Genomic DNA, 25,988 nt, shown 5'->3' with positions numbered 1-25,988 from the left:
AAATTTCTATTTAGGCTGTGATTTTACAGTAATGTTAATAGAGTTTTAGGCATGCATGACTAAAATATTTTAAACTGTGTGATACATTGAAATATACAGGTGTCTGGGGAAAGTAAAAAATAATTGTTATCTTAAATAATAATATCTGTTTAGATATTCAATTAAGGTTTTTCATACTGTTATTTTATACTATATTCATTAAAATTAGTAACACTTTCCAATCTAAATGAGTTTTGAGGAAGTATCTAGTGAAAAGTGAATGACACGAAGTTTATGTAATCTTTGATATGTGAAATTTTTTTATCAGAAAAGAAAGTTTTTGAGTTATTAGTGCAAAAATGTGAGATGATTGCATTTTATCTTTATATCACAAAGGAAAAAGTGTCTCTGGCACTCTCTGATCTTGTCATTTATACTAAAGCTGAGAAATTCAGAAGCTTTCAGTATTCAAGACAGTTTCAACAATTTAATGAAGCTAATTCTATTGAGGAAACTGAAGCTCGAAAACTTTCCAAGTTGCAAGGTAAATTCTTTAGACTCAAACATATGTAATGATCTAAGTTATATTTTCTACTATGATGTCGAAATCAGTCAGTGATGTGTATAAAAGTCTATCTTCCCTTCCCATTAAAAATAAGTATTAGTCTCAATACCTTTACTGCAAACTACAACACCATAAAGGAAAAAGTGAGCAAAGAGAATGCCCTGCTACAGAGGAGGGGAGGGGTGGGAGGGATGGGGTTGGGGGTGGAAGGGATTCTGGGATGATTGGTGGTGGAGAAAGGGCACTGGTGGAGGGATGAGTACTGGATCATTGTATAACTGAAACTCAAGCATGAAAGTCTGTAAGTCTACAACTGTACCTCTTGGTGTTTCACTTAATCAAATAAATAAATAAAATTTAAAAACATAGGTGTTTGTATAATTTAACAGGGAATAATATGATTCACTTGATCACTTGACTTCCCGTTAATCATTGATTTGCTCGAGCGGGTGCCAGTAATGTCTCCATTTGTCCCTGTCATGTGCTAGTGTAGCCCAATGGCGTCTGTTCGCTCTAGGAAAATGAAGAGCCTCAAACCGATCATTCATGATCTTGATGAAGAAGTCTGACTATCTGGTAGGTGGGCGGCCATGCGGTCTTTTGACATCCCGTGGAATCAAATCAGTAACAGCTCTAGTCCAGCAGTCGTCTTTAAATCTCATTACGTGACCAGCCCATCTGATTTTCGACACCTTGGCAAATGAGACAGCGTCCCTGATTCTTGATTGTCGACGGATGTCGAAACTCCAGATTCTTTCTCTCATTTGAGTGAAACATGATATTCCAAGCATAGCTCTTTCAATTCCTCTTTGGGAGACCCGAATAGCGTTCTCATCCTGTTTGCGTAGGGTCCAGGTTTCTGAGGCGTATGTTAATGCAGGAAGAACAGTGGAATCAAAGAGATGTGCCCGGAGCCGGAGGTTCTTCATCCTCTTAGCTATTTCTTCAACGCTCTTGAAGGCATTCCAAGCCACTTTCTTGCACAGCTCGGGTGCCAGGTCATTTGTCATGTTGACTTCTCGACCTAGGTACACATAGCTGTTGCATTCGGAGATGGTCGTTTGATTGAGAGCAAATGGGGCATCAGGAACAAGGCTGTTTCTCATAAACATTGTCTTCGTAAGATTCAGCTGTAGTCCTACCTTTCCACACTCACAGTCGAAGTCGACCAGCATTTGTGCTGCTTGGCTAATGTTTGGTGTTATTAAAACAATGTCATCAGCAAAGCGCAGGTGGTGTAGTTGCCGACCATCTATCTTCACTCCCATTCCTTCCCATTCCAGTCATCGCATGATGTTCTTGAGGGTGGCACTGAAGAGTTTCGATGAAATGCTATCACCCTGCCGAACCCCTCTCTTAACATCAATGATCACTTCTTTGTAGAATGGTGAGATCCTGGTAGTGAATCCGTAATACAGCTCACGGAGGATCCTGATGTATTGAGCTTGAATGCCCTGATTGGCTAGGGCTTCAATGACTGCTTTCATCTCAACAGAATCAAAGGCCTTTTTAAATCAATGAACGTTAGACAGAGCGGCATCTTGAACTCCCAAGAAACCTCAATGAGCTTGGTTATTGTGTGGATATGGTCGATGGTGCTGAATTCTTTGTGGAACCCGGCTTGCTCGCATGGTTGTCCTTCATCTAGTGTTCTGCCAATCCTATTTAGGATGACTCGAGTGAACAACTTGTAGATGACAGACAATAGGCAGATCGGGGATAGTTGCCAATGTCGTGGATGCCTCCCTTCTTGTACAGTAGTACGGTCTTACTGGTTTTCCATTGGGACGGAACCTTGCATTCAGACAGGTAGCGTGTGAAGAGCTGAGCCAGCGTATTGATGAGTACTGACGGCAGGTTCTTCAGGTGTTCAGGTCTGACTTTGTCTGGGCCGGGTGCTGTTCGTTTCTTTACTGATGAAATGGTGTGTTGGATTTCGGAAGGGAGAACATTGGGAACGACGTATCCATCCTGTGGGATTTGGTATGTCGGCAAGTGGACATGGCTATCAAAGAGATTTGAGTAGAAGTCATGGATAATCTTCTCCATTGCCATTCTGGAAGATATGATAGGTCCATCAGGACGTCGGAGGGCATCAGGTCATATTGGTTAATCATAAGTTAATATGATCCAAGTCATATTAACTTATATTTTACAAAACGTAATCATTTGTTGCTGACACGGATTCTATCTCTGACACCATGTGCGTCCCCTCAGCACCACTGGGAGTAAATCTCGGGATCTCGGGAACCCAGCTATGAGTAATCCTTGAGCAGCACCAGGTTTGATCCCCGCAAATCAAAACCATAGACCACAGACATTGACTAAGTTCTTCACAGGGTTGAGAATGCCCAGCATGGATACTGTCATAGGTGGGGCTGTGGTGTGCACTGCATACAAGGTGATGGCGAGATCTCCATAAGGCTGTGGGAGGTAGACAGCACCTAATGAAAAGGAGCTTTAACTTGGTCCTGCAGGAGAAGTGAGTGGGAGAGGACTGAAATCACAGGACTATTCAGAACTTGGAGAGACGGTGCAGGGAGGAGTTGCTGGACCGATGGCAGAAAGCCTGGAGCAGGCTCACATCATGAACTCACTGGGTTTCTTAGCAGCAGGGCTGTGTGGGCCCAGGGGCTACTGTTGACGGTGACAGAAAGGGGGGAGACAGCACCCCACCAAATTGCAGTGAATGTGCACTCCTCCTCAAGTGCTCGGAGGCACCAGCCCTTGCTTGCACCCTTTTCACTGTTTCTGACTCTCAGTCTTCTGAGGGCAGTTCTGCTTGGCAGTGCCCACCATGCTGTAATTCCTGAAAAGAGAAAGAGAAAAGGATCCTCCCCTGTTCCCAGACACATGGAGCTACTAATATCGATTAGAAAGGAGTCGAAAAGCAAACTCAACAATATCTCCTGAGTTTTCTAAGAACATGTACTCTGCTGAAATGGTATGGCAGTAACTTGAAAAGATGTTGGTTGTTTGGAGATATTAATTCTGAACCTCGTTGGTCTGACCTTTGGTTCCTAAGGGTTTTGGGGTACTCTTGATCTTTTTTCTACCTGTTAGATTCTGAATAGACACGGTTTCTTTGTATGTGTGAACATATGATTGCAGCAGAAGAAAAACCAGTCCACTGGCTCTGAACCACAGTTAAAAGTGAAATGGAATGGAAACAAATCCAAATGAACTGAATAGAACAGACTAAACATTAGTATGTATAGTATGTACCAGGAATGTATTCTTGCTATATGAAATAATTGGTTATGATATAAAATATTTCTTACTGTTAAGCATTGTCAGCATCTTGAGCACTATAACAGGCTTTGTCTTTTCAAACTGTTGGAGGTTTTGTTCTTTTTCCTATTGTTCATGGGACCTCTGAGCACAGTAGAAGTAGTTGTAGTTCTTTTCATTTCACCATATTAAACTGTAGCACTGTCCTCCCATTGTTCATCAATTTGCTCGAGCGGGCCAGTAACGACTCCATTGTGAGACTTGTTGTTACTGTGTTTGGCATATCGAATACGTCACCTGTGGCTTGCCAGGCTTTGCTGTACAAACGAGATACTCTAGGTAGCTTGCCGGACTCTCTGAGAGGGGCAGAGGAATCGAACTCAGGTTGACCGTGTCAGCCGCATGCAAGGCAAACGTCCTACCTTCTGTACTATCGCTCCAGCTTTTGTTTAAAGGTAAAGGTAAAGGTAAAGGCCCTCCCGTTGATCGTCGATTTGCTCGAGCGGGCCCAGTAACGTCTCCATTGGAGACTTTGTTGTTACTGTGTCTGGCATATCGAATACTCTCGGTAGCTTGCCGGGCTCTCCGAGAGGGGCGGAGGAATCGAACTCGGGTCGGCCATGTTGGCCGCGTGTAAGGCGAACGCCCTACTGCTGTGCTAGGACTGGATAGTTGTGAGTAGACTGATAAATAAATAGAGCAGTAGAATTAGCCTGTCTTTGCAAAGTATTTTTCTTGCACTTTCAATAGGAAATAGTGATGTGAGTAAAATTGTGCTGCAGGACTACCAGTCATATTTAAAAATGTAATCAACATCAATCTTATAATAGGGGAAAAGCAGAACCACCTGTGAATTCAATCATTTCCAAGTAATTTGGTAGGTAAACATTGAAATGGAGTAATTTTGTGTTTGTTGAGTGAAAAATCAGTTTCTAAAGGAAATAAATTATGACTCAGTAAAAAAATTTTATACATGACAGAATGATTGAGTGACCTACACTAAGTTGTCTTCAGTAGTTGTCAATTAAAATGTTGAGATTATATGTAGTTTTATTTCTTCCTTCCCCTTGAAATTCTCACTGACCTAAAAAAATAAAGTAAAGGCCCTCCCGTTGATCATCGATTTGCTCGAGTGGGCCCAGTAACGTCTCCATTGGAGACTTTGTTGTTACTGTGTCTGGCATATCGAATACTCTCGGTAGCTTGCCGGGCTCTCCGAGAGGGGCGGAGGAATCGAACTCGGGTCGGCCATGTTGGCTGCGTGCAAGGCAAACACCCTACTGCTGTGCTATCGCTCACTGACCTAAATTATTATGAATTTCATCTGTAACCACATATGTTTAATTTCTAAAGATGTATCTCAAAAGATCCTTAAGAATGTTGTTGAGAAAAATTAAGATCCAGAAAGTATGTTTTACAAATAATGAATAATTTGTTTAGGACAGGATAAAGGCTCTGATACTTGCCATGTGTAGATTCAAAGTAAACTAGTTCTCAAGGTGTGAAGGACTTCTAAATATGAGTGGCAGAGTAATCTCTACTATTCATTTCAGTAACTATTATCATTTACTTGTCACTGCTTCCTAAATATAATCTTCATTGAAGTGGTGGAGTATATTCTTAGGATGTGTGAAGTCTAGAATTCATTTGGTTCTTGAGTTCAATTCCTGACAACATATACCCTGGTTCCCCTGAGCACTGCTAGGAGAGGTCTCTAATAAAAACAAAAGTGTTTATTTAGGGGATGGGAGTGTTTCTGCTTTAATGTGCTAAAATGTAGCAAACTACAGGCAATAACTATCTTTCCCATAACTGGTTCCAATATGAACACAAATGGTTGTGAGAACAGGATATGCTTAGTAACTGCATAAAAGTCTTGGAGAAATGGAAAATTTATGCTCCAAATTTTATAGGAGTGTCTAATGGTAAACAGCGTCAATCAGTTTTGAATTTCAGGCAACTTAGATACAATGACAATGGAAATTTGTGAAGAATACATAATGGAAGCAGAATATATATATATATATATATATATATATATATATAACTATGTTTGACTGTGTGTATGATACAAGTATAGACCTTATCAATGGTTAAATTCACCAATCAAGAGTCACAGAGTGGCAGGATGGATTAGAAAATTAAATCCAACATTCTACTGACTACAAGAAACACATCTTGTAGTCAAGGCTCAAAGACAGGCTAAAAGTTAATGGTTGGAAAAAAATTCTCCAAGCAAATAACCCCCATAAGAAAGCTGGGGTGGCAGTACTAGTATCAGAACTCATAGACTTCAGACTGAAGAAAGTTGTAAGAGACAGTGAAGTTCATTTCTTAATGATCAAGGGATCAGTGCACTAAGAAGAACTCACATTCCTAAATGTATATGTACCCAACAAGGAACCAGCAAATTACCTGAAACAACTGTTAATAGACTTGAAGGAAGACATTAGTAACAACACAATAAAAGCTGGAGACTTTGTAACACAGCTCTGTCACTTCTTGATTGATCAACCAGACTAAAGCTCTGCAAAGAGAAACTTTATTTGAGGAACAACATGGAAGAGAAGGGAGTAGTAGATATATACAGGATCTTTTATCCCAAAAAGGCTGATTACACATTTTTCCTCAAATGCACATGGGTCATTCTCCAAGATAGATGCCACAAAGCATACATCCATAAAATTAAGAGGATAGAAATTATATCAGCTATCCTCTCAAACCATAATGCATTGAAAATAGAACTGAATCACACACAGAAACAGAGAATCAAATAAAACACCTGGAAATTAAACAGCTTCCTATTGAATAACCAGTGAGTTAGAGAGGAAATCAAAAGGTTCCTGGAAACAAATGAGAATGAGGACAGGAGCTACCAGAACTTGTGAGATACAGCAAAAGCAGTATTAAGAGGAAAGCTTATAGCTCTGCAAGCATTCATCAGGAAAGAAGGAAGGGCCAAAATCAATAATTTTGCCTCACAGCTTAAGATCTTAGAAAATGACCAACAAAAGGAGCCCAAAATAAGCCGGAGGAAGGAAATAATGAAACTTACAGCATAAATCAATGAGCTGGAATCCGAGAAAACAATCCAAAAGATCAACAAAACCAAGAACTGGTTCCTTGAGAAAATAAACAAGATGGATAAACCACTGAAGATTGATAAAACACCGGTGAGACTCACAAAGAAAGAGAGAGAGGAGCCTAATAAACCGAATCAGAAATGCAAAGGGGGACGATTATAATAGAAACTGCTGAAATCCATCGAATCATCAGAGATTACTTCGAAAATCTTTATGCCATGAAACAAGAGAACGTTGAAGAAATGGATAAATTTCTGGATTCTTGTAATCTCCTAAGGCTGAACCAAAATGATTTGTAATACCTGAACAGACCTATCACTCTTGAGAAAATTGAAATGATCATCAAAAGTCTTCCCCAAAACAAAAGCCCTAGCCCAGATAAATTCACTAGAGAATTCTTACAGACCTTTAAAAAGGACCTATTACTCAAAATTTTCCAGGAAATTGAAGAAACAAAAATACCCCAAACAGTTTTTAAGAAGCAAATATCACCCTGATACACTAAGCAGACACACTCTGCAAAAAAAGAAAATCTCAGACCAATATGATGAATGTGTATTATCATGTGACTGATGAATCAAAGATCCTCAACAAAATACTAGCAAATAGAATCCAGCGACTCATCCAAAAGATCATACACCGTGACCAAGTAGGATTCATCCTGGGGATGCAAGGATGGTTTAACACTTGTAAGTCAATCAACATAATACACTGTATCAACAAAACAAAAGATAAAAAAAGGTCATATCAATATATGCAGAAAAAGCTTTTGAAAAGATCCAACATTTATTCACGATAAAAAAAAACTCTCAACAAAATGGGATTCAAAGGAACTTTTCTCAATATAGTCAAAGCCATCTATCACAAGCCCACAGAAAGCATTATTCTCAATGGGGAAAAACTAAAAGCCTTCCGTCTGAGATCAGGGACAAGACAAGGATGCCCACTCTCACCATGTCTATTCAATATGGTACTGGAAGTACATGTCATAGCAATTAGGGAAGAAGAAGATATTAAGGGCATCCAGATAGGAAAGGAGTAAGTCAATATCTCACTATTTGCAGATGACATGATACTAAGAGAACCCTAAAATCTCTACCAAAAATCTCCTGAAAACAATAGATTTGTACAGTAGTTGCAGGCTACAAAATCAATACCCCAAAGTCCATGGCTTTTCTGTATGGAAATAATTAAGAAGAAACTGGGATTAAAAGAACAACACGTTCACAATTGTGCCACAGAAAATCAAGTACCTCAGAATCACCTTAACTATGGAGGCAAAGGACCTGTATAAAGGAACTACAAAACACTACTTCAAGAAATAAAAGAGTGCACGAGGAAAAGGAAACACGTTTCCTGCTCATGGGTTGGGAGAATTAACGTTGTCAAAATGGCAATACTCCCCAAAGCATTATTATATAGGTTCAATATGATCCCTATAAGGATAGCCAAAACATTTTCCAAAGAAATTGATCAAACACTCCTGAAATTCATATATAACAATAAGCCCCACGAATAGCTAAAACAATCCTTGGGAAAAAGAAGATGGAAAGCATCTACAAACTCTGCTACAAAGCAGAAGCAATTAAAAGAGCATGGTCTTGGAATGAAAACAGACATGCAGACCAATAGAATAGAGTTGAATATCCGGGCACAGACCCTAAAATTACAATAATCTAATCTTTGATAAGGGAGTAAGAAATATGAAATGAATCAAAAAAGCCTCTTTAACAAGTGGCGCTAGACAATTGGACAGCTACATGCAAAAAAAAATGAACTCTGACCTCTACCTAATGCCATGCACAGATCAGATCAAAATGGATTAAAGACCTCAACATCAGACCAAATCTATAAAATACATGGAAGAAAATATAGGCAAAACCCCCCATGGCACTGACGCTCAAGATATCTTGAAAGATGAAACGATGAAACACTAATGACCAAGCAAGTGGAAGCAAAGATTATCCGATGGGACTACATTAAGCTAATAAGCTTCTGCACCTCAAAAGAAACAGTGACCAATATACAAAGGCAGCCCATGGAATTGGAAAAACTGTTTACCCAATACACATCTGATAAGGGATTAATATCAAAGATTTACAAGGCATTGGTAGAACTTTATAGGAAAAAAACACTCAACCCCATCAAAAAATCAGAAGATATGAATACTTTCTCAAAGAAGAAATACAAACGGTCAAAAAGCACATGGAAAAATCCTCTACATCACTAATCATCAGAAAGATGTGAATCAAATCAACAATGAGATATTATTTCACCCCACAGAGACTGGCACACATCCAAACAAACAAGAACAAACAGTGCTGGCATGGATGCATGGAGAAAGGGACCCTCATTCATTTCTGATGGGAATGCCGACTGGTTCTGCCTTTGTGGAAAACAATATGGACATTCCTCAAAAATCTAAAAACTGAGCTCCCACTTGACCCAGCAATACCACTTCTGGGAATATACCCTGGGGGTTTAAAAACACACAGCAGAAACACCATCTGCACTTCTATTTTCATTGCTGCACTGTTCACATTAGCCAGAATCTGGAAACAACATAAATGCCCAAGAACAGATGTATCGATAAAGAAACTATGGTACGTCTACACAGTGAAATACTTAATAGCTATTAGGAAAAATGAGGTCATGAAATTCGCCTATAAATGGGTAGACTTGGAGAGTATCATGCTGAGTGAAATGAGTTAGAAGAAAAGGGACAGATATAGAATGATTTATTTGTGGGATATAAAAATAACAGTATGAAACTAATATCCAAGGCCAAGGAAAGTGGGCCAGGAGTACTGATCAGTGGTCCTCCTGGAGGGATATGGAGAGTAGTTAAGATAGAGGAAGATCTATTATGACAGTATTATTTGGAAATGATCACTCTAGACAAGATCTGAGTCTTGAAAGCAGGTAAAGGATGGTACATAACTTTCAGCATTTGTATTGCAAAGCATAATGCCTAAAATGAGAGAGAGAGAGAATAGAGGTGAGGTGTCTAATCTAGAGGCAGACTTGGGTGGGGGATGGTTTGAAGGGGTTGGGAGGGAAACTGGGGACACTGGTGCTATAAAATTACACTGGTGAAGGGATGGGTGTTGGAACATTGTGTGACTGAAATGCAATCGTGAACAATTTTGTAATGCTCTATCATGATGATTCAATAAAAAAGTATAGACCTTATAGAAAGGAAAACATTGAATTAATAAGCATTGGGAGGGTAGTAATTCCTTTTTTTAGTGGACACGTGTAAAAAGAGCTTGAATAGATTTTTTCTGAAAGACAATATGGTTGGGAGTTGAATTGGTTAAGTTTAAGGTTCCTTCCTTTCCTAAGACTGAAATATCCAGCTACATTAATGCAGTAATTTTTATGTACCACAAACTTTAATTATAACTACATTATAGTTTTAATGACTTAGATATGATTGTTTTTTGTTTTTTTTAGGGTCTTACCAAGCAAGGTATAGGGCTTACTCTCAGTCCTGTGCATGGGGGTTGTTCTTGGTAGTTCTGAGTGGACCATGAGGTATTGGGGGGTCAAAATAGGCCTTCAGTATGCCGGCTATAAGCTTGGCCTGTTGTGAGCTATCTTTCTGGCCCATGTGATTCTGTCTTAGTGTGAAAATTAAAGTAAAAAGCAAATAAATGGGTAAATATATTATCTTCCTTTTTAAAGGAAATACTTAATTTTGTTATTTTATATTTTGTCAAACTTATATTTACTTGTATACAAGAGAAATAAATATGTCATCTAATATTTTGATACATCAAATTATATAATAAAAGTGACTAACTTTTGCACAGCAGGTAGGGCGGTCGCCTTACAAGCGGCCAACATGGCCGACCCAAGTTCGATTCCTCCGCCCCTCTCGGAGAGCCCGGCAAGCTACCGAGAGTATTTGATATGCCAAACACAGTAACAACAAAGTCTCCAATGGAGACGTTACTGGGCCCGCTCGAGCAAATCGACGATCAACGGGAGGGCCTTTACCTTTTTTACCTTAACTTTTCAAAGAAGTGAATTACAGTGTCAAACATGGAGACCTGGGTATATTTTGACTTCTGTGGATTTCACAAATACTTTTGTATATCATACATAACATTTATACATATGGGAACATAATAAATTATTGATATTTTGTAATTATGTATTATAATTTATTTGCAACATTTAACCATTTTTTAATTTTTTTAGCTCCTGAATTTGTTATTCATACTCAGAAGTTTATCACCAGAATATATCCTGATGCAACAAGAACAAATTCTTCCAATTTTAATCCTCAAGAATTTTGGAATATCGGTTGTCAAATGGGTAAGTCATAGAGGTGTTTGGTTTTTTAAAATTCTGTGAATTAATGCAAGGTTCATGAAAGAGCTTCCTGGAAAAAAAATTTTTTTAGGTCCTTTGTGTTTCTGGGAAATAATGATGAATCATTTCCCCTCCCAAAATTAGTTATTCCTAGATGCATTGGAGAGATAAATGCAGTTGAGCGATGGGCACAGAGTTAAAATTCCTGAAATATTAGCATGAGAAATAGAGGAAGGGGAAAAACCAACCAAATTGGTCATAAGAAGAAGCTGAAGATCAACTAAAAGATTGATCTTTTGCTTAAAAGATTTGCTAAGGATCCCTTCAAATCAAGTGATCTCTACCTTGTCTACATGCACTGTGCATTCAGATTATTGAAAATTGATTAATATTCCCTTCCTAATTCTTCCTATTCCCAGCTGATCATTCTTCAACTACCACCCACCACTGGACTAGAATGCATGAGAGGTGGTTGGTTCATTGGTGTCAAAAGGTTGAAGAATGCTGATCTAGTATAGTCCTGGCATTAGCCTGTCAGAAAGGTAATTTTTTTTTTTTTTTTTTGCCGCTGGATTGTGGCCTGCTGGCCTGGAGGTTTGCCGAGAAGGGCAGAGTCCCACTGCTCATTTTTCACTTCTTCCTCAAATGATAGCATAACCCCTTTGGACCTGAAAGTTATAATGTGTTTGGTGTTTTAATGCCCTGATTTCCTTGACTCTCATATTTTCTGAACGGTATCTGACAGGCACATAGCTGTTTGGATTTTTAACTCAAAGCCAGAAAATACTTTGAAACTTCATGTGTTAATTTTAGATGTAACCTAAAAATTTGGGCTGGAGCGATAGCACAGCCGTTAGGGTGTTTGTCCTACATGCAGCACACCCGGGTTCGATTCCTCCATCCCTCTCAGAGAGCCCAGCAGGCTACCAAGAATATCTCGCCCGCACGGCAGAGCCTGGCAAGCTTCCCGTGGCATATTTGATATGCCAAAAACAGTAGCAACAAGTTTCACAATGGAGATGTTACTGGTGTCCGCTCGAGAAAATCGTGAACAACAGGAGCATAGTGCTATGGTGCTACATAAAAATATGATATGAGAAGGAATTGTTTAAATATCCTAAGCTATTTGGCTAATATTGATTGCTTTTTAAGGTGTCTGAAGAGAAATAATTCATGACAGGGTTTCTAAAAATCTTTGACTGTACTGCTTTTGCTGTACCTTCTATTTACTGACAGTGTCAAAATGCTTTTTCTCACAGTGGCCTTAAATTTCCAGACCCCTGGTACACCTATGGATCTTCAAACTGGGAGGTTTTTGGATAATGGTGGCGCTGGGTATGTTCTGAAGCCAAAATTCTTAAGAGATGAAAAATCAAACTTTGATCCAAATGTGCCACCAAAAGACGATAACCCTTTTACAGTTACAATCAGGGTAAGATGAGAAATTTACCTTTTTTTTGTTCTTATTTCAGCTAGATATGTACACTGATATTTTGAGTTTCGTTGATTTCCTTGATGGCTTTGAGAATTTCTGATAATCTTGAGGATTGAAGGGTATGAATTCCAGCATCATTCTATATATGAAAGTGCTATTGTCTTTTCACAGGAATCATTTCTTTCCTGTAGAAAAGAAATAATTGACATCAAATTTTTCTTATCTCCAAGGCCTACTTATGTTTTTGTTATCTTCAGGTATTTAATATTATTATAATGGAGTCTGAGCATAGCTTACCAGTAACTGAAAATCTGCTGCACAAAAAATTGTTTTTCTCAACACCTAGCATTGCGTATGGCTTACTCCTGACTCTGTGCTCAGGGGTCACTTCTGGTAGGCTTGGGGGGGGGGGGCCTTTGAAGTACCAAGTATTGAACACAGGTCAGCCTCATTAGCAGTCTACCCACCGAACTATCCCTCCAACCCCAAACATGCTTTTTGGTTCTTTTTAAGGAAAGTCTTTTTGGTTCTTTCTGCTCGGGAAGTTTCAGCACTTTCAGCTTTAAATTAAGTCTTCAGAGTATGCTATTTGAAGCAGGAGACATAGATAACCCTCATTTGTCAGTGAATCATTACTTGATTACTTAGAATTAAAAGTACCCACATTCTTTTCTTTACTATCTTTAGTACCTACCTCCAAGTTTGCTAATTTTTGACATTTTCCTTTTTCTCTGTGTTCTTTATTTTTGACTTTATTTCTAATTTACACACTCTCTTTCTATTAGGTCTTCTCCCATTTCCCTTCCTATTGCTTCCTTTTTGTTCAGTTCTTATCCAGGACTCTATCCACAGAATACAGTCTTAGTGTTTATTCTCTTATCTACTGATTTATCACATTGGGAATAAAACATTTCCCTAAAAGTTAGTGTTTCTAATAGTGAAGACTTTTAAATGTACTCCTCTCTAACTTGTATTTATTTTCTTTTTTAAATGTCACTGGGTCTTCAGGAAAACCCAGGGTGTTTTTCTCCTGCCTATTAAATTATGAACAGTTCTATTTTATTATGTGTTGATATCTGTTAGCACGTACTGCCGTCTAAGTACTGCTGGAGCGATAGCACAGTGAATATGGCATTTGCCTTCCACGAGGCCAACCCGGCCGACCCAGGTTCGATTCCTCCGCCCCTCTTGGAGAACCGGCAAGCTACCGAGAGTATCTCACTCACATGGCAAAGCCTGGCAAGCTACCCGTGACGTATTCGATATGCCAAACACAGTAACTAGTGTCACAGTGGAGACAGTCACAATGTTACTGGGCCTACTCAAGCAAAATCGTTGAACAATGGGAGGGCAGTGACAGTGACAGTGACTTGTTACCAAATGAATGGAATGGTTATTGCCCTGGATTCTTTTACTTGCTTCTGGTAAAACTGTCTCAGATTCTCTTTTGGAATTTTGGCAAATACTTAAATTGTCCCTGTTGGACTGTGCCTCATGTTAAGATACTGCTGTTTGAGGCAGGAGAAATAGCACAGGGCTTAGGCACTTGCCTTGCACGTGGCTGATCCAGTTTCCATCACCAGTGCCCCATAGCGTTCCCAGAGCACTGTAAGGAGTGGTCCCTGAGCACCAAGCCAGGAGTAATCCCTAAGCACCATAGAGTGTGGCTCCCTAACCAACCAACCAACCAACCAACCAACCAACCAACCAACCACCCACCCACCAACCAACCACAAAAGATAGCGCAGTTTTGTGGACTCTGGGCTGGGAAGTTCTCTTGCTCCTTCCACTTGACAGACAGCACAGAACCCTGTGACCTCTAGAACATTCCATTTCCACTGTGGCTCCTTCTTCAGTTCTTCTTGACTGTTGACTATCACAGCAACAGGGGAGGAACTAGTCCACTTCACAGCCCAGCCCTTAGTCCCTGCGGAGGCTGCAAAGCGTCAGAGCTGTTTTCCAGAAAGTAACAGAGAGTATAGCAAGCATGAACGTGATGCAAATGATTGGCCACTCTAGGAAAGAATACCAGTTAAGCATCCCCTGACTCTTCTCCCGACTATTGGAGATTTTCTGACTCTAAAATTGGAGCATCTAGTGAAAAAGTAGAAATTGGATATATCCACAAATGGATTTGTTGGCACTCTTTTCTAGGATTAGGCAGAATATTGATCACTGAGCTGAATTTACCATGTTATTGAAACTTTGGCATCCTTTCCATATTTTTAATACAAGCATTTACTACAATTAACAGCTTGTTTTACTATTGAGGAGGTTATTATCCAAGCTAGACAACATACATGAATATTTTGAGTTTCATTGATTTCCCTTAATGCCCTTTCTGTATCTTTCTGTTCATCTTTTACTGGGCACTGTAGGTGGGTGTTATTTTAGCATCCTTCAGATACGAAAAGTGTCTTTCACATTTTCACATAAAGGAAAAAAAATAATTTGAAGTTTCACTCTTCTGGTTCTAATCTAGAGCTTGCCTACTTGCTGTTCCATCCAGAAGGAATGAATCACTCTTGAAGATTTCCTCCTCTGCATACTTGGTGGTCTGCAGCGCTTCTCACTGTTGTCCTCACTTCTTGCCCCTGTGCGCCCATACTCATTTCTCAGTTCTGTTTCTCTCTTTCCTGTTCCTCTACCTGCCCCTGAAATATTGATGTTGCCTATGGCCATTTTGTAGTCCTCTTCCCAAATTATATATTCTTCTTGGTTCTTTCATGGACCTTCATGGTTTTAACCACCAGCAATGCTCAGACCTTTAATCTGAGCTCAGTTTTGGAGTTTTAAGGCATCTTTTAAAAAAAGAACTTAAATAAGTACTGTTGGGTGAAACTCAGTATCAAAATCTGAACATTCTTTTCTATTCAGATAGACTTCTGTTTTATGGAAATCTCATCGAATTGAGTCAAATTGAGTCAGATCATCAACTCATTAGGCAGAGGGTTAAAACATTGGGAGTCATTATTTTTTCCCATATCTCCTTTACTTCCCATGTCAGTCTGTCTCTGAATTCTGCTGTAATGTCTTTTTAAAAGTCTTAGATGCCATTTGGGTCTCATCTCTCCTTTGCTGTTGACATCCCCTCCCTCCAAGTTGTTTCCTGTATTCACATCTATTCCTTGACTTCCTAAAGAGTTTCTCAGGTGACCTGTTTTCATTCTCTTGATTCATTCTCTCCAAGCCGATCTGAGAGTTTTGGCTATAATGTTGAACATATGCTACCCATTTCCTAATTCTTTGTGTCTCCTGGAGTCTAGCTGTGGTGTGTTTCTCTAGCCCCAGTATCTTACCACTTTTAGCTATTTGCCCCACTCTGCAACCTTTAAGTAGAGGCATTTCTCCCCACAGTGATGCCTCATGTTTTGCATAGACTATTTATTTTCTCTGCTTTGACTATTATTCTGGGCTGGAGCGATAGCACAGTGGGTAGGGCATTTGCCTTGCATGCAGCCAACATGGCCGACCCGAGTTCGATTCCTCTTCCCCTTTCAGAGAGCCTGGCAAGCTACCGAGAGTATCTTGCCCGCACGGCAAAGCCTGGCAAGCTACCCGTGATGTATTCAATATGCCAAACACAGTAACAAGTCTCATGATGTTACTGGGCCCACTTGAGCAAATCGATGAACAATGGGAGGACAGTGACAGTGACAGTGACTATTATTTATACTTCATCTCCCCTATGTGGGCTGGAGCGATAGCACAGCGGGTAGGGTATTCGCCTTACAAGCAGCCAACATGGCCGACCCGAGTTCGATTCCTCCGCCCCTCTCGGAGAGCCCGGCAAGCTACCGGGAGTATTTGATATGCCAAACACAGTAACAACAAAGTCTCCAATGGAGTCATTACTGGGCCCGCTCGAGCAAATCGACGATCAATGGGAGGGCCTTTACCTTTACCTTTACCTCCCCTATGTGTGCCAATTTACTTTTCAGTATTCCAGAATCACTTATTTGAGAAGATTTTTTGTACATTAAAAAAATTATCCTGCTTGTGTGTGTTTCTCTGTTTCTCCATAGAAATGCACGTGCTATGGGACTTAGCACATCACATTGCAATGCATATGCCACAAGTGAATACATATACTGTGAATGTGCACCCAATGAATGCATGCATGCAGCACTTAGCACATTGCCTTGTAATGTCTTTTCATCTTGGACTTGCTTTTCTTCCTCACTTGTCAGGATTCTCTAAGGTTGGGACCTGTGTTCGGTTCAAGGGTTCCAGGTTCACCTACAGTGCCTGACACAAATATATATGATGTTGGCAACTCCTATTTGTCAGTGAAGGGGCGTCCGTCCTGTTAGGGATCTCAGTGGCCTCCCAAGCAGCAGATGGTGTTCGTGACTCACTGGACCCTCCAGCTATCACCTGAGGGACTTTCCCTCTCACTTCATTCTGGAAAGTTTTGGGATTGCGTTAGAACTTGTACCAAGTGTAGTAGTTGTGACATGGTGATAGAAAGCCTCAGTTTTACCTGTTTTTTTTTTTTTATCATTTTTTTATTAGTGAAACACCATGAAGTACACTTATAGACTTATAAATTTTTGTGCTTGGGTTTCAGTTATACAATGATCAAGTACCCATCCCTCCACCAGTGCCCATCCTCCCCCACCACGGGTCCTAGTATCCCTCCCACCCCCCCATCTCCCCGCCCCCCCCCCCCCCCCCCGTCCCACCCTGCCGCTGTGGCAGGGCATTCCCCCTTGTTCTCTCTCCTTTTGGGTAGTGTGTTTTGCCAGAGAGGCATTGAGTGGCAATCATGTTTGGTCTATAGACTACTTTTAGCATGTCTCTCCCACCCTGGGAGGGTCTTCACAACACCTTTTATTTGGTGCTCTCTTCTCTATCTGAGCTTCCTTCTCACCTAGCACATGTGGCTGGCCTTCAAGTCATGGAGCAAAATTCCTGGTACTAACCTGTGTTTTTCTTAGGTCCTTGATGAAGGCATTCATCATTTTTGGTTTTATCCTCTATCCTCTACAAATCTAGAGTTTCAGATTAGATCAGTGATTTTTTCAAACTTTTAGAAGTTCTGCTGTGTCATTTTCTGAGTTCCAAATCTCATGCATAGGGCCAGTAGATAAAGGAGAGCTTCCTTGCTAGTTCATAGAGGGTTTCTGTTTGACACCCATCCTGGAGGGGGGGTGAGGCAGGGGGGTGTCCTTGCAAATGACTCCGTGAGTCCAAACGTAAAATTATTTGATCAATAACTTCTGCATTCTCTTTCAGCTCTCAAATTAATTTTTTGCTTAGGGTTTGTTCATTTTTTTGGAATGAGATACACCGAAATTAGTCCTTCACCTCTGTGAGACTAGTACCCACAGAGCAGTAGTCAATAGGCTGTTGTACATGTGTTCTGGCTGTTGATGGCTGTTTTCTTTTTAATTACCCCAATGCCTAATTATGCTGAGCTATCTAAAACCGTTCCATACTTTTTAAGTATCTGCTCCCGCTGCTTTCATGTAGATACAGTACTATATGGATATAGGAAAGGAAACATTACAAATTGGTAATTCTTGGGTTTGGTTTGATTTGGCTTTGGGGTTGGTCATACCCCGCAGAACTCAGGGACTGCTCCCAACTCCATGCCACGACCTTGCTTGTGGCTGTTTTTAAGGAACCATGCAGGAATAGGGCGAGGGCCTGAGCCTCTGCACTCCACCTGATTGATCTGTTTCTGTGGCCTGTGAGACTGTTTCATTTATTTTCTTTTTTGTTGTTTTCCTCACCCCTTTCCTTGCTCCCTCCCTTCCTCTGTTCTTGCTTTCTCCCTCCCTTCCTTTCTTCTTTCAATTTTTCAAATTTAATTATTTTTCCTCTTTATTATAGTCCCCAAATATTGAAATTATTCACAAGTTGTTACAACAAGCAGCTTTAACTTTATAATCTACAGGTTTCTCAACTTAAATCAGTACCCTTCAGATAAGGTTTTCTACTTGGACTTTAATCTCTAAAGTAAAATGAATAGTTACTTTGGTAATTTGCTTGACAAGTAAAGGTAAAGGTAAAGGCCCTCCCGTTGATCGTCGATTTGCTCGAGCGGGCCCAGTAACATCTCCATTGGAGACTTTGTTGTTACTGTGTCTGGCATATCGAATACTCTCAGTATCAAACTATTATTACTGTATTAAGCATTATTATAAAAAAGCATTCCCTCCTATAAATATTAAGAAATCACTCTTATAAGACTTACTTTTGATAATACAGTCAACAGTGAGTAATGCAGGATATCATGTTAAGTTACTTAAACATATAAGCTGTCAGAAAATGCAGTTCTGGGGCTGGAGAGATAATACAGTGCATAGGGCATTTGGGAAAGAAAATGCAGACATAGGAAATCATCTGGTGATTTTCTCTTGCTTTAAAGAAGCATTATTCATTTTTTATTTTTTTCTATTTTTGCTGCATAATACCAAAACAATGAAAACTGAATAAAAGTAGGAAGTGATCTTAACAGTGCTTTTAAGCAATGAATTTTAGTAATGGTAACATTTACTTTTAAAAAACATATATGCTGAGGGCCAAAGAGATTGTTGAGCAGGTAGGCCACTGACCTTACATGTGTCTCAGTTTTGATTCCTGGTACCACATAAGGTCCCCTAGGCAGCATCAGAAGTGATCCCTGAGCACAGAACCAGGAGTTAGCCCTGACTACATCTAACAGACAGACAGACCAATCTCACCATTCAACAATAACAACAAAACAAAACAAAAAAAGAAACAAAGCATAATTTTGAACTTTGTAGAGTGTGGATTCTAATATAATCATGTATTGGAGAAACGCAATTATTTACACAAGTTCCTTGCCTTCTATTGATATTTCAGAGTATCACTGTATCACTGTCATCCCATTGTTCATCGATTTACTCAAGCAGGCGCCAGCAATGTCTCCATTCATCCCAGCCCTGAGATTTTAGGAGCCTCTCCTTACTTGTATTTCCTAATGCTGCCATATTGGAGGCTCTTTCAGGGTCAGGGGAATGAGATCCGGTATTGTTACTGTTTTTTGGCATATAAAATACGCCATGGGTAGCTTGCCAGGCTCTGCCGTGTGGACGAGATACTCTCGGTAGCTTGCCAGGCTCTCCGAGAGGAAGCTGATAGTTTCCTGATATGTTTGAATACATATTTTGAAATTAGGTGGTTCTGCGTTTTGGTGTTCTGTTCAATTCTTGTGTTAAAATATATTTGTGCAGCTCATCAGTGGCATCCAGTTGCTTCCCAACTTTGCATCATCCAGTACAGCTAATGCATTCGTGATTATAGAAGTTTTTGGTGTTCCAAATGATAAGATGAAACAGCAGACTCGTGTAATTAAAAAAAATGGTGAGCTCCTTATAAATTTTATCAACTACCTTGACCTCTTGTTGGAGAACTTAAAATTATATTCAGACAGAGTCTTGATACATACTTATTATTCATCAGGCAAAGCTTTTACGTTATGTCCAAGATGACTGAGGTATTACATGCTGCAGAAATTGTTAATAATTTTATGAGACATTTTAATATAGTTTCAGATCACAGATAGAAAAATTGCCTGACCCGTCAAATTATTACTTTTTCACTTTTTCCCCTTTGTTACGTTTTCACCCATAATGCTGAACTGAGAAACAGTTGATGACTGTAAATCTACTAGCCTCTATGTAAAGAATTTGTGATTTTTCTGCTACAGCATGTTACACATTCTTACCTTACTGTTTGAATTAGTTTAGATCAAAGGTCTGTGGTTTCTGACTCAGATTGAAGATGCCATAAAACCTTCTCAGGTAACATGTAGATTCATAATTCAGTTACTTTTGCCAGAAGAGAAAAGTCCGGTGGAAGAAAATTCCTTTGGTAGGATTTTTTTTTTCAGGACTCTAACAGACTGTTGTGCCATGATTTTATGTAATACAGAGTTGATACTGTCATTTCTTCTCTGAGGTTGAGATTGTTAAGAAAATTGGGAAAGAATAAATACTTGGGATTGACTTTTAGTTAGTATAACCTTCAACCTGGTTCTTATGTAGCTTTCCCTAAGCTTTCTGGACTTCATTTCAGAGTCTGAAAGTATGGCCAGCTAAAATACCCTGGATAGTTTTGTCACTTTACCCCTGGGAGCGATTGCAGGGCTGGAGTGATAGCAGGGCTGGAGAGATAGCACAGCAGTAGGGCGTTTGCCTTGCACGCGGCTGACCCGGATTTGATTCCTCCATCCCTCTCGGAGGACCAGCAAGCTACCAAGAGTATCCCACCCACTGGCAGAGCCTGGCAAGCTCCCTATGGCATATTTTATATGCCAAAAAAAAGTAACAAGAAGTCTCACAATGGAGATGTTACTGGTGCCCACTCGAGCAAATCCATGAACAGTGGGAGAATAGTGCTACAGTGCTACCCCCGGGATCATTTCCAGCTATACTGTACTGTTTGCCATACCCCATACCTTTCATACATCTTCTAGTGTAAAAGGCTTGTCCTGGAAAAAATACTTTAGATTTATTTGCTACCTCAGCCTACATTATCAATGGGAAGAGATATCGACATATTACCTTAGACTTCCCTTAAAGTTGAAAGCACAGTAGCTGTCAATTTTGGGAAAGGTATAGTAATTTTTCTCTTGTTTTCTCCATCCTCTGATTTTTTGTAACAACATGAACAGAAACTTTATTCAGTGCCTTCCTTATGGTTCACCATTCTAAGTCCCTTAATATTTTGATCACTTTCTTGGTTTTAGAAAATTATATAGACAATCAGTCTGACTCATCAAGCACTACTGAACTCTCTGATAAGAGTTTGGTGCTAAGTATTAAAAACACTCTAAAATTTTCTATTTGCTAAGTACATTGCTATATATTGTATATGCAGATGCTCTGTTGTGGATAGCTTATATTCATTCGGGACATGAGACATGAGTAAAACTGTAATGCTAGAGAGGCATGAATGCTTTAACATACCGAGGCCAGTGCATATAGCCTGTGGCTCACATTTGAATGTGGTTTCATTAACACAAATTGCAGGGCTGGTATTAACATCCAAAATGTAGTAAAAATGATAATGGAAAAGAAAGTCTAAAAATGGTTCTTGGAAAATGAATAATGTTACTATTTTTTTAAAGGGCATTTGGAGAAGTATACTTAGGGCAAAGGAAACAATATAAACACCAAGTTATAGAGAAAGTAAAATTTAAGCATGAAAAGTCAGTTTAAGCTAAGGAAAGTTAAGAAGTTTGAGATGATTGAAATCGGAGTTTTTGAGTAAAAAAATATGACAAAACTGTATTTGGGTGTTCCTGGAAAGTCATGAAAAACAAGATAGGATGTTAGAAACTTTATTTTCTGGAAATAAAATTGATAAAATTAAATAGGGTTATAATATTAGCAGTTGAATTGGAGAGATTTGTAGTTTATGAAAGAAATGAGAAATACAAGACAGAAGCAAGACAGTTTCATGATGAGAGATTAGTTTCAGGTGATAAAGAAGAGTCGTTGCATAAGTAATGGAATGGAGGGCTATATGAGGAGAAGAAAAACAAAAATTCAGCAAGCTGGATATGAGGGATTCTAAGCTGGCTTAGCAACAAAGGTACTGGTAGCATGATGAAGAAAAGACACAAAAAAATCTTGGAGGAAATATACATTTGGAAAATGGACATAATTTTCTTTTGGTTTTGGGACCACTTCCTGCTGTGCGTGAACTAGGCTCAGCTGTATGCTTGGCAAGTGCCACAACCCTCTACTATCTCTCTGGTTCTGAGGTTGATATTCATTTTGCAATTTTGGTTCTGCGAGCAAAACATATCTCTAACTATCCAGTTTTTGTATACAATTTCTTCTTTCTTCTCATTTTTTGCTTTCATATAATCTTACATGATTATATGGTGTGTGTATGTGTGTGTGTGTGTGTGTGTGTGTGTGAGTGAGAGAGAGACAGAGAGACAGAGACAGAACAGAGAGAAAAAAGGAGAGAAAGAGAGAGGAAGAAAGATTGAGAAAGGAACCGCGAGGCAATGAAGGAAAAACAGAATTAGGAATGGAGGTGGGAGAATAAATCTGTGTATCAATTTTGTGCAGACATTTTCCCTTTGCAATGTCCATGAAACTGTCCATTATGCTCCTTTCTCTTCATAGGACAATGCTCATTAATATTTTCATGTGAATAAATTCTATTTTGGATTATAAGTTAATGTAAATATACCAACAAAATCACCATAGAAAGCTAAGATACAGAAAAATTAGTCGTCAGTGCTTCAAATTCTTCAAAGAACAAAAAGTATTGGCATAGTAGGTGTGGCATGGTCTTTGTGAAAAGCGGTCGATTTCTCTCGGAATCTCTGAGAACCAAATGGACTGTGTGAATGGTCTGTAAATGAATTGCTTGATTTCATTCAGTTTTGCTTAAATGTTAAATGATTCAGGTCACATTGTTTGGATTTCTTTTTTGGCAGGAGACTGGTTGTTTTGGATAATCCATTTTTCTAGAGACCTAAATTACTCCTCAACTTTCAGCTTTAAGATGAACACTATTCAAAAAAAGATCAAAAACTGGCTCCAGAGTCCTGATTATCTAGCTTTCAATCCAACAACTGTCTTAGGAGCTTTTCCCATTATAGGCCCTGGCATAGAAAAGTGATGTTACTTAACTTCTTCATGTCTCAGTTTATTTGTTAATGAAATGTCTTAATATGGCAGTCATATTGCATAATGTTTCTGTCCTGAAATAAGGCAATAATTCAAACAAACTGTTTCTTTGAATTCTTGCTTTGCCACTAGTGGCTATATGTGTAAAACTCTTAGAAAGTTATGTCCCATTGTGGCTCAGTTTTCTATCTGTCAGCAGGATAGCAGTGACCCTAATGGGATTCCTGTGAGATTTGAATAAGATTATTTACTTGATGTTCTTAGAATATTGTCTCTCAATACTAAAGAAAACTAGTAAATATGGTTATTTCATTTATATCTCTTTCTCACTGGATGTACTGAAATTTTAATTTGGCTAAGAAACACAGGTTATTATTGGTATTTAAAACATAATTTTTGAATAACATATACATTCTCCTCTAAAGGTGGCATCTATAAACTTTGATTGCATCTCTCTTTATATTTCAGCTTTTAATCCAAAATGGAATGAAACATTCACATTTGTTATTGCGGTTCCAGAACTGGCTTTAATCCGTTTTGTTGCTGAAAGTCAAAATTTAATAGTCGGAACTGAGTTTCTGGGGCAGTATACTTTACCAGTTCTATGCATGAACAGAGGTAATATTCCTGAAAAGTGCATGGAGTATTTAACAATAAATCGACTTCACCCAAGTTAAATACAGCTGAACTTTACCAGAGGCACACTTTGATAGAGCAGTTGGATGGAAGGAAAGTTTAGGTGGACACATATTTTCTCCCTGTAATCATGGCAGTGTGTTGGCCTACTGGAGGCGGTGTTAGGGTGTGAGATTTTGAAGAAGACTAATTAGACACACTTGGCAAATGTGGGCATTTCTTTACACAGAGCATCATTCTCTAGTTTCAGCTGAGAGTAGTCATGACTACCGTGGAAAAGTGAAGGGCAGACTCATAAGAGAGAAGCAGTGACTCATGTCTCCTGCCTGCAGAGACTTCTCAGAGGCGCCCAAGACTCTCTCCACATTTTTAGGGCCATTTGATCTTACAGGCAGCTTGTCTGAGTGCTGTTCCCTTTATCGACACCCACTGAGACGTATCGGGGAAGGGAGGTGGCTAATTTTAGAGCACACGTAGAGGAAGAGCATGGATCTGCTCTGGAGTTAGAAGTAGAAAGCAAGGTAGATAGTCACATTTTATTTGGGAGAAAAAAATTAATAGACCCGGTAGAACGTAGTCACTCAGCAATAATCTTTGTATATGTACAGTGAAGGCAAATTCTTTTCAAGAGTAGCACTGTCATCGGGAATTTCCTTACCTTTATTGTTCTAATTGAATGTGATTCCTTTGACAGGTTACCGGCGTGTTCCCCTCTATTCCAAAGAGGGTAGCAGTCTTGATCCTGCTTCACTTTTTATTTATGTTTGGTATATCCGGTAGCAGCTAATAATACCTATATACCATTGCAATAAAAGAGTCAAAATGAATGTCTATGTATTTCTCTCTCTGTCTCTTTTTTCTCCTAAACAGAAAGTGAGATAATAATTGCAAAAACAGAAATGTTGAGGCAATTGCCTTTCAAATAATGCAAAATAGTTATTTTGGGGGGGGGGGGGCGGTCACACCCGGTGATGCACAGGGGTTACTCCTGGCTTTTGCACTCAGGAATTACTCCTGGCGGTGCTCGGGGGACCATATGGGATGCTGAGAACTGAACCCGGGTCGGCCTCGTGCAAGGCAAACACCCTACCCGCCGTACTATTGCTTCAGCTCCCAAAGTAGTTATCTTCGTCAGGAGAAATTTCTCCTGCCTCTGCTGACTGGGCAGCTCTTCCATCTGGCTTATATCATTTTAAATTTAGTAGGATTAAAAGCTTTAAAATAAGCCTGCTTGTAAAAGACATGTTGGCAAATATTTAACAGTAAGAAAGAAATGAGAAATCTCAGTGTTGGATCTCCTTTACGCCCATTACTGCATGCTATAGTAGAGAAAATTAGATTCCCAGGTGCTCAGTACCCCTTTTATATCCTAGAGAGTAATTAGCTCCTGCATCCTCAGGCTGTTTCTTAGACGCCTCACACTGGGATTTGGTACCCTGTAATTATATAGACATTTTTATGAAAGCATAGGAAATTGATTTGCATTCAAACTGTATTCAGACATCTTATCTATAAAAGAAATCTACTATGCAGCCTTGCATACTGGGATTTCTGAATGAATTCACAGTATATATTATTCTATATATAAATTGTGTCTTGAAGATTGTCTATTGGTCAGAGAGGATATTCCTATGCCATTTCTTAATGGATTAAGAATGAATTTATTGAGTTTTTGTCTAGCATAATTTCCATATCCTAGCTGTTTCAGTTTTAATTAGAAGAATAAAAAGACTTTTTTTCCTACTTTACTCTTTGCATAATTTGAACATCGGAAACTGCATGTGAAAATGGAACACAATTTTGGGCAAAGGCATACAATAAATTAGAATGATATTATTAAGTGGAAGTAATATTAATAGAAATGAATATTTTATATTGAGGCTTTTAGAGTAAATTACTAGAAGTAATGAATATGTACAGGAAAGCATCTATGAACTTCACCCCATGCTAGATGTTGTGGATCCATTAACTCACCTGTCCTTTGATGACCATTTGTACCAGGTATTATAACCAAACAAAATTCCAGCTAAGGAACCCAAGTCTAGAGTAAACAGTTTATGGACAGTTACACAACTGATAGGGATAAATCTAATAATTTAAATCAAATTACTTTT

The 25,988-nt window shown here is 39.2% G+C and overlaps 1 protein-coding gene across 1 annotated transcript in view; it reads left to right on the top strand.

Annotated features, from left to right (window-relative positions):
• The window catches only part of PLCZ1 (phospholipase C zeta 1), a 49,996-nt gene extending 25,342 nt beyond the window's left edge, over window positions 1-24,654 (top strand). Inside the window, exons 7-12 of the mRNA XM_056134597.1 lie at window positions 376-523; window positions 11,065-11,181; window positions 12,438-12,610; window positions 19,819-19,948; window positions 23,707-23,856; window positions 24,569-24,654. Of these exons, the coding sequence (XP_055990572.1) occupies window positions 376-523; window positions 11,065-11,181; window positions 12,438-12,610; window positions 19,819-19,948; window positions 23,707-23,856; window positions 24,569-24,654 (804 nt within the window). The remainder of the gene's footprint in view (window positions 1-375; window positions 524-11,064; window positions 11,182-12,437; window positions 12,611-19,818; window positions 19,949-23,706; window positions 23,857-24,568) is intronic.
• Window positions 24,655-25,988: the final 1,334 nt, after the last annotated feature.

This window comes from Sorex fumeus, unplaced genomic scaffold (genome assembly GCF_029834395.1).
Source record: "Sorex fumeus unplaced genomic scaffold, SorFum_2.1 ptg000100l, whole genome shotgun sequence".
NCBI lineage: Eukaryota > Metazoa > Chordata > Mammalia > Eulipotyphla > Soricidae > Sorex > Sorex fumeus.
Note: the sequence above shows the minus strand (reverse complement) of the source record. Positions and strands in the feature narration are given on the sequence as shown.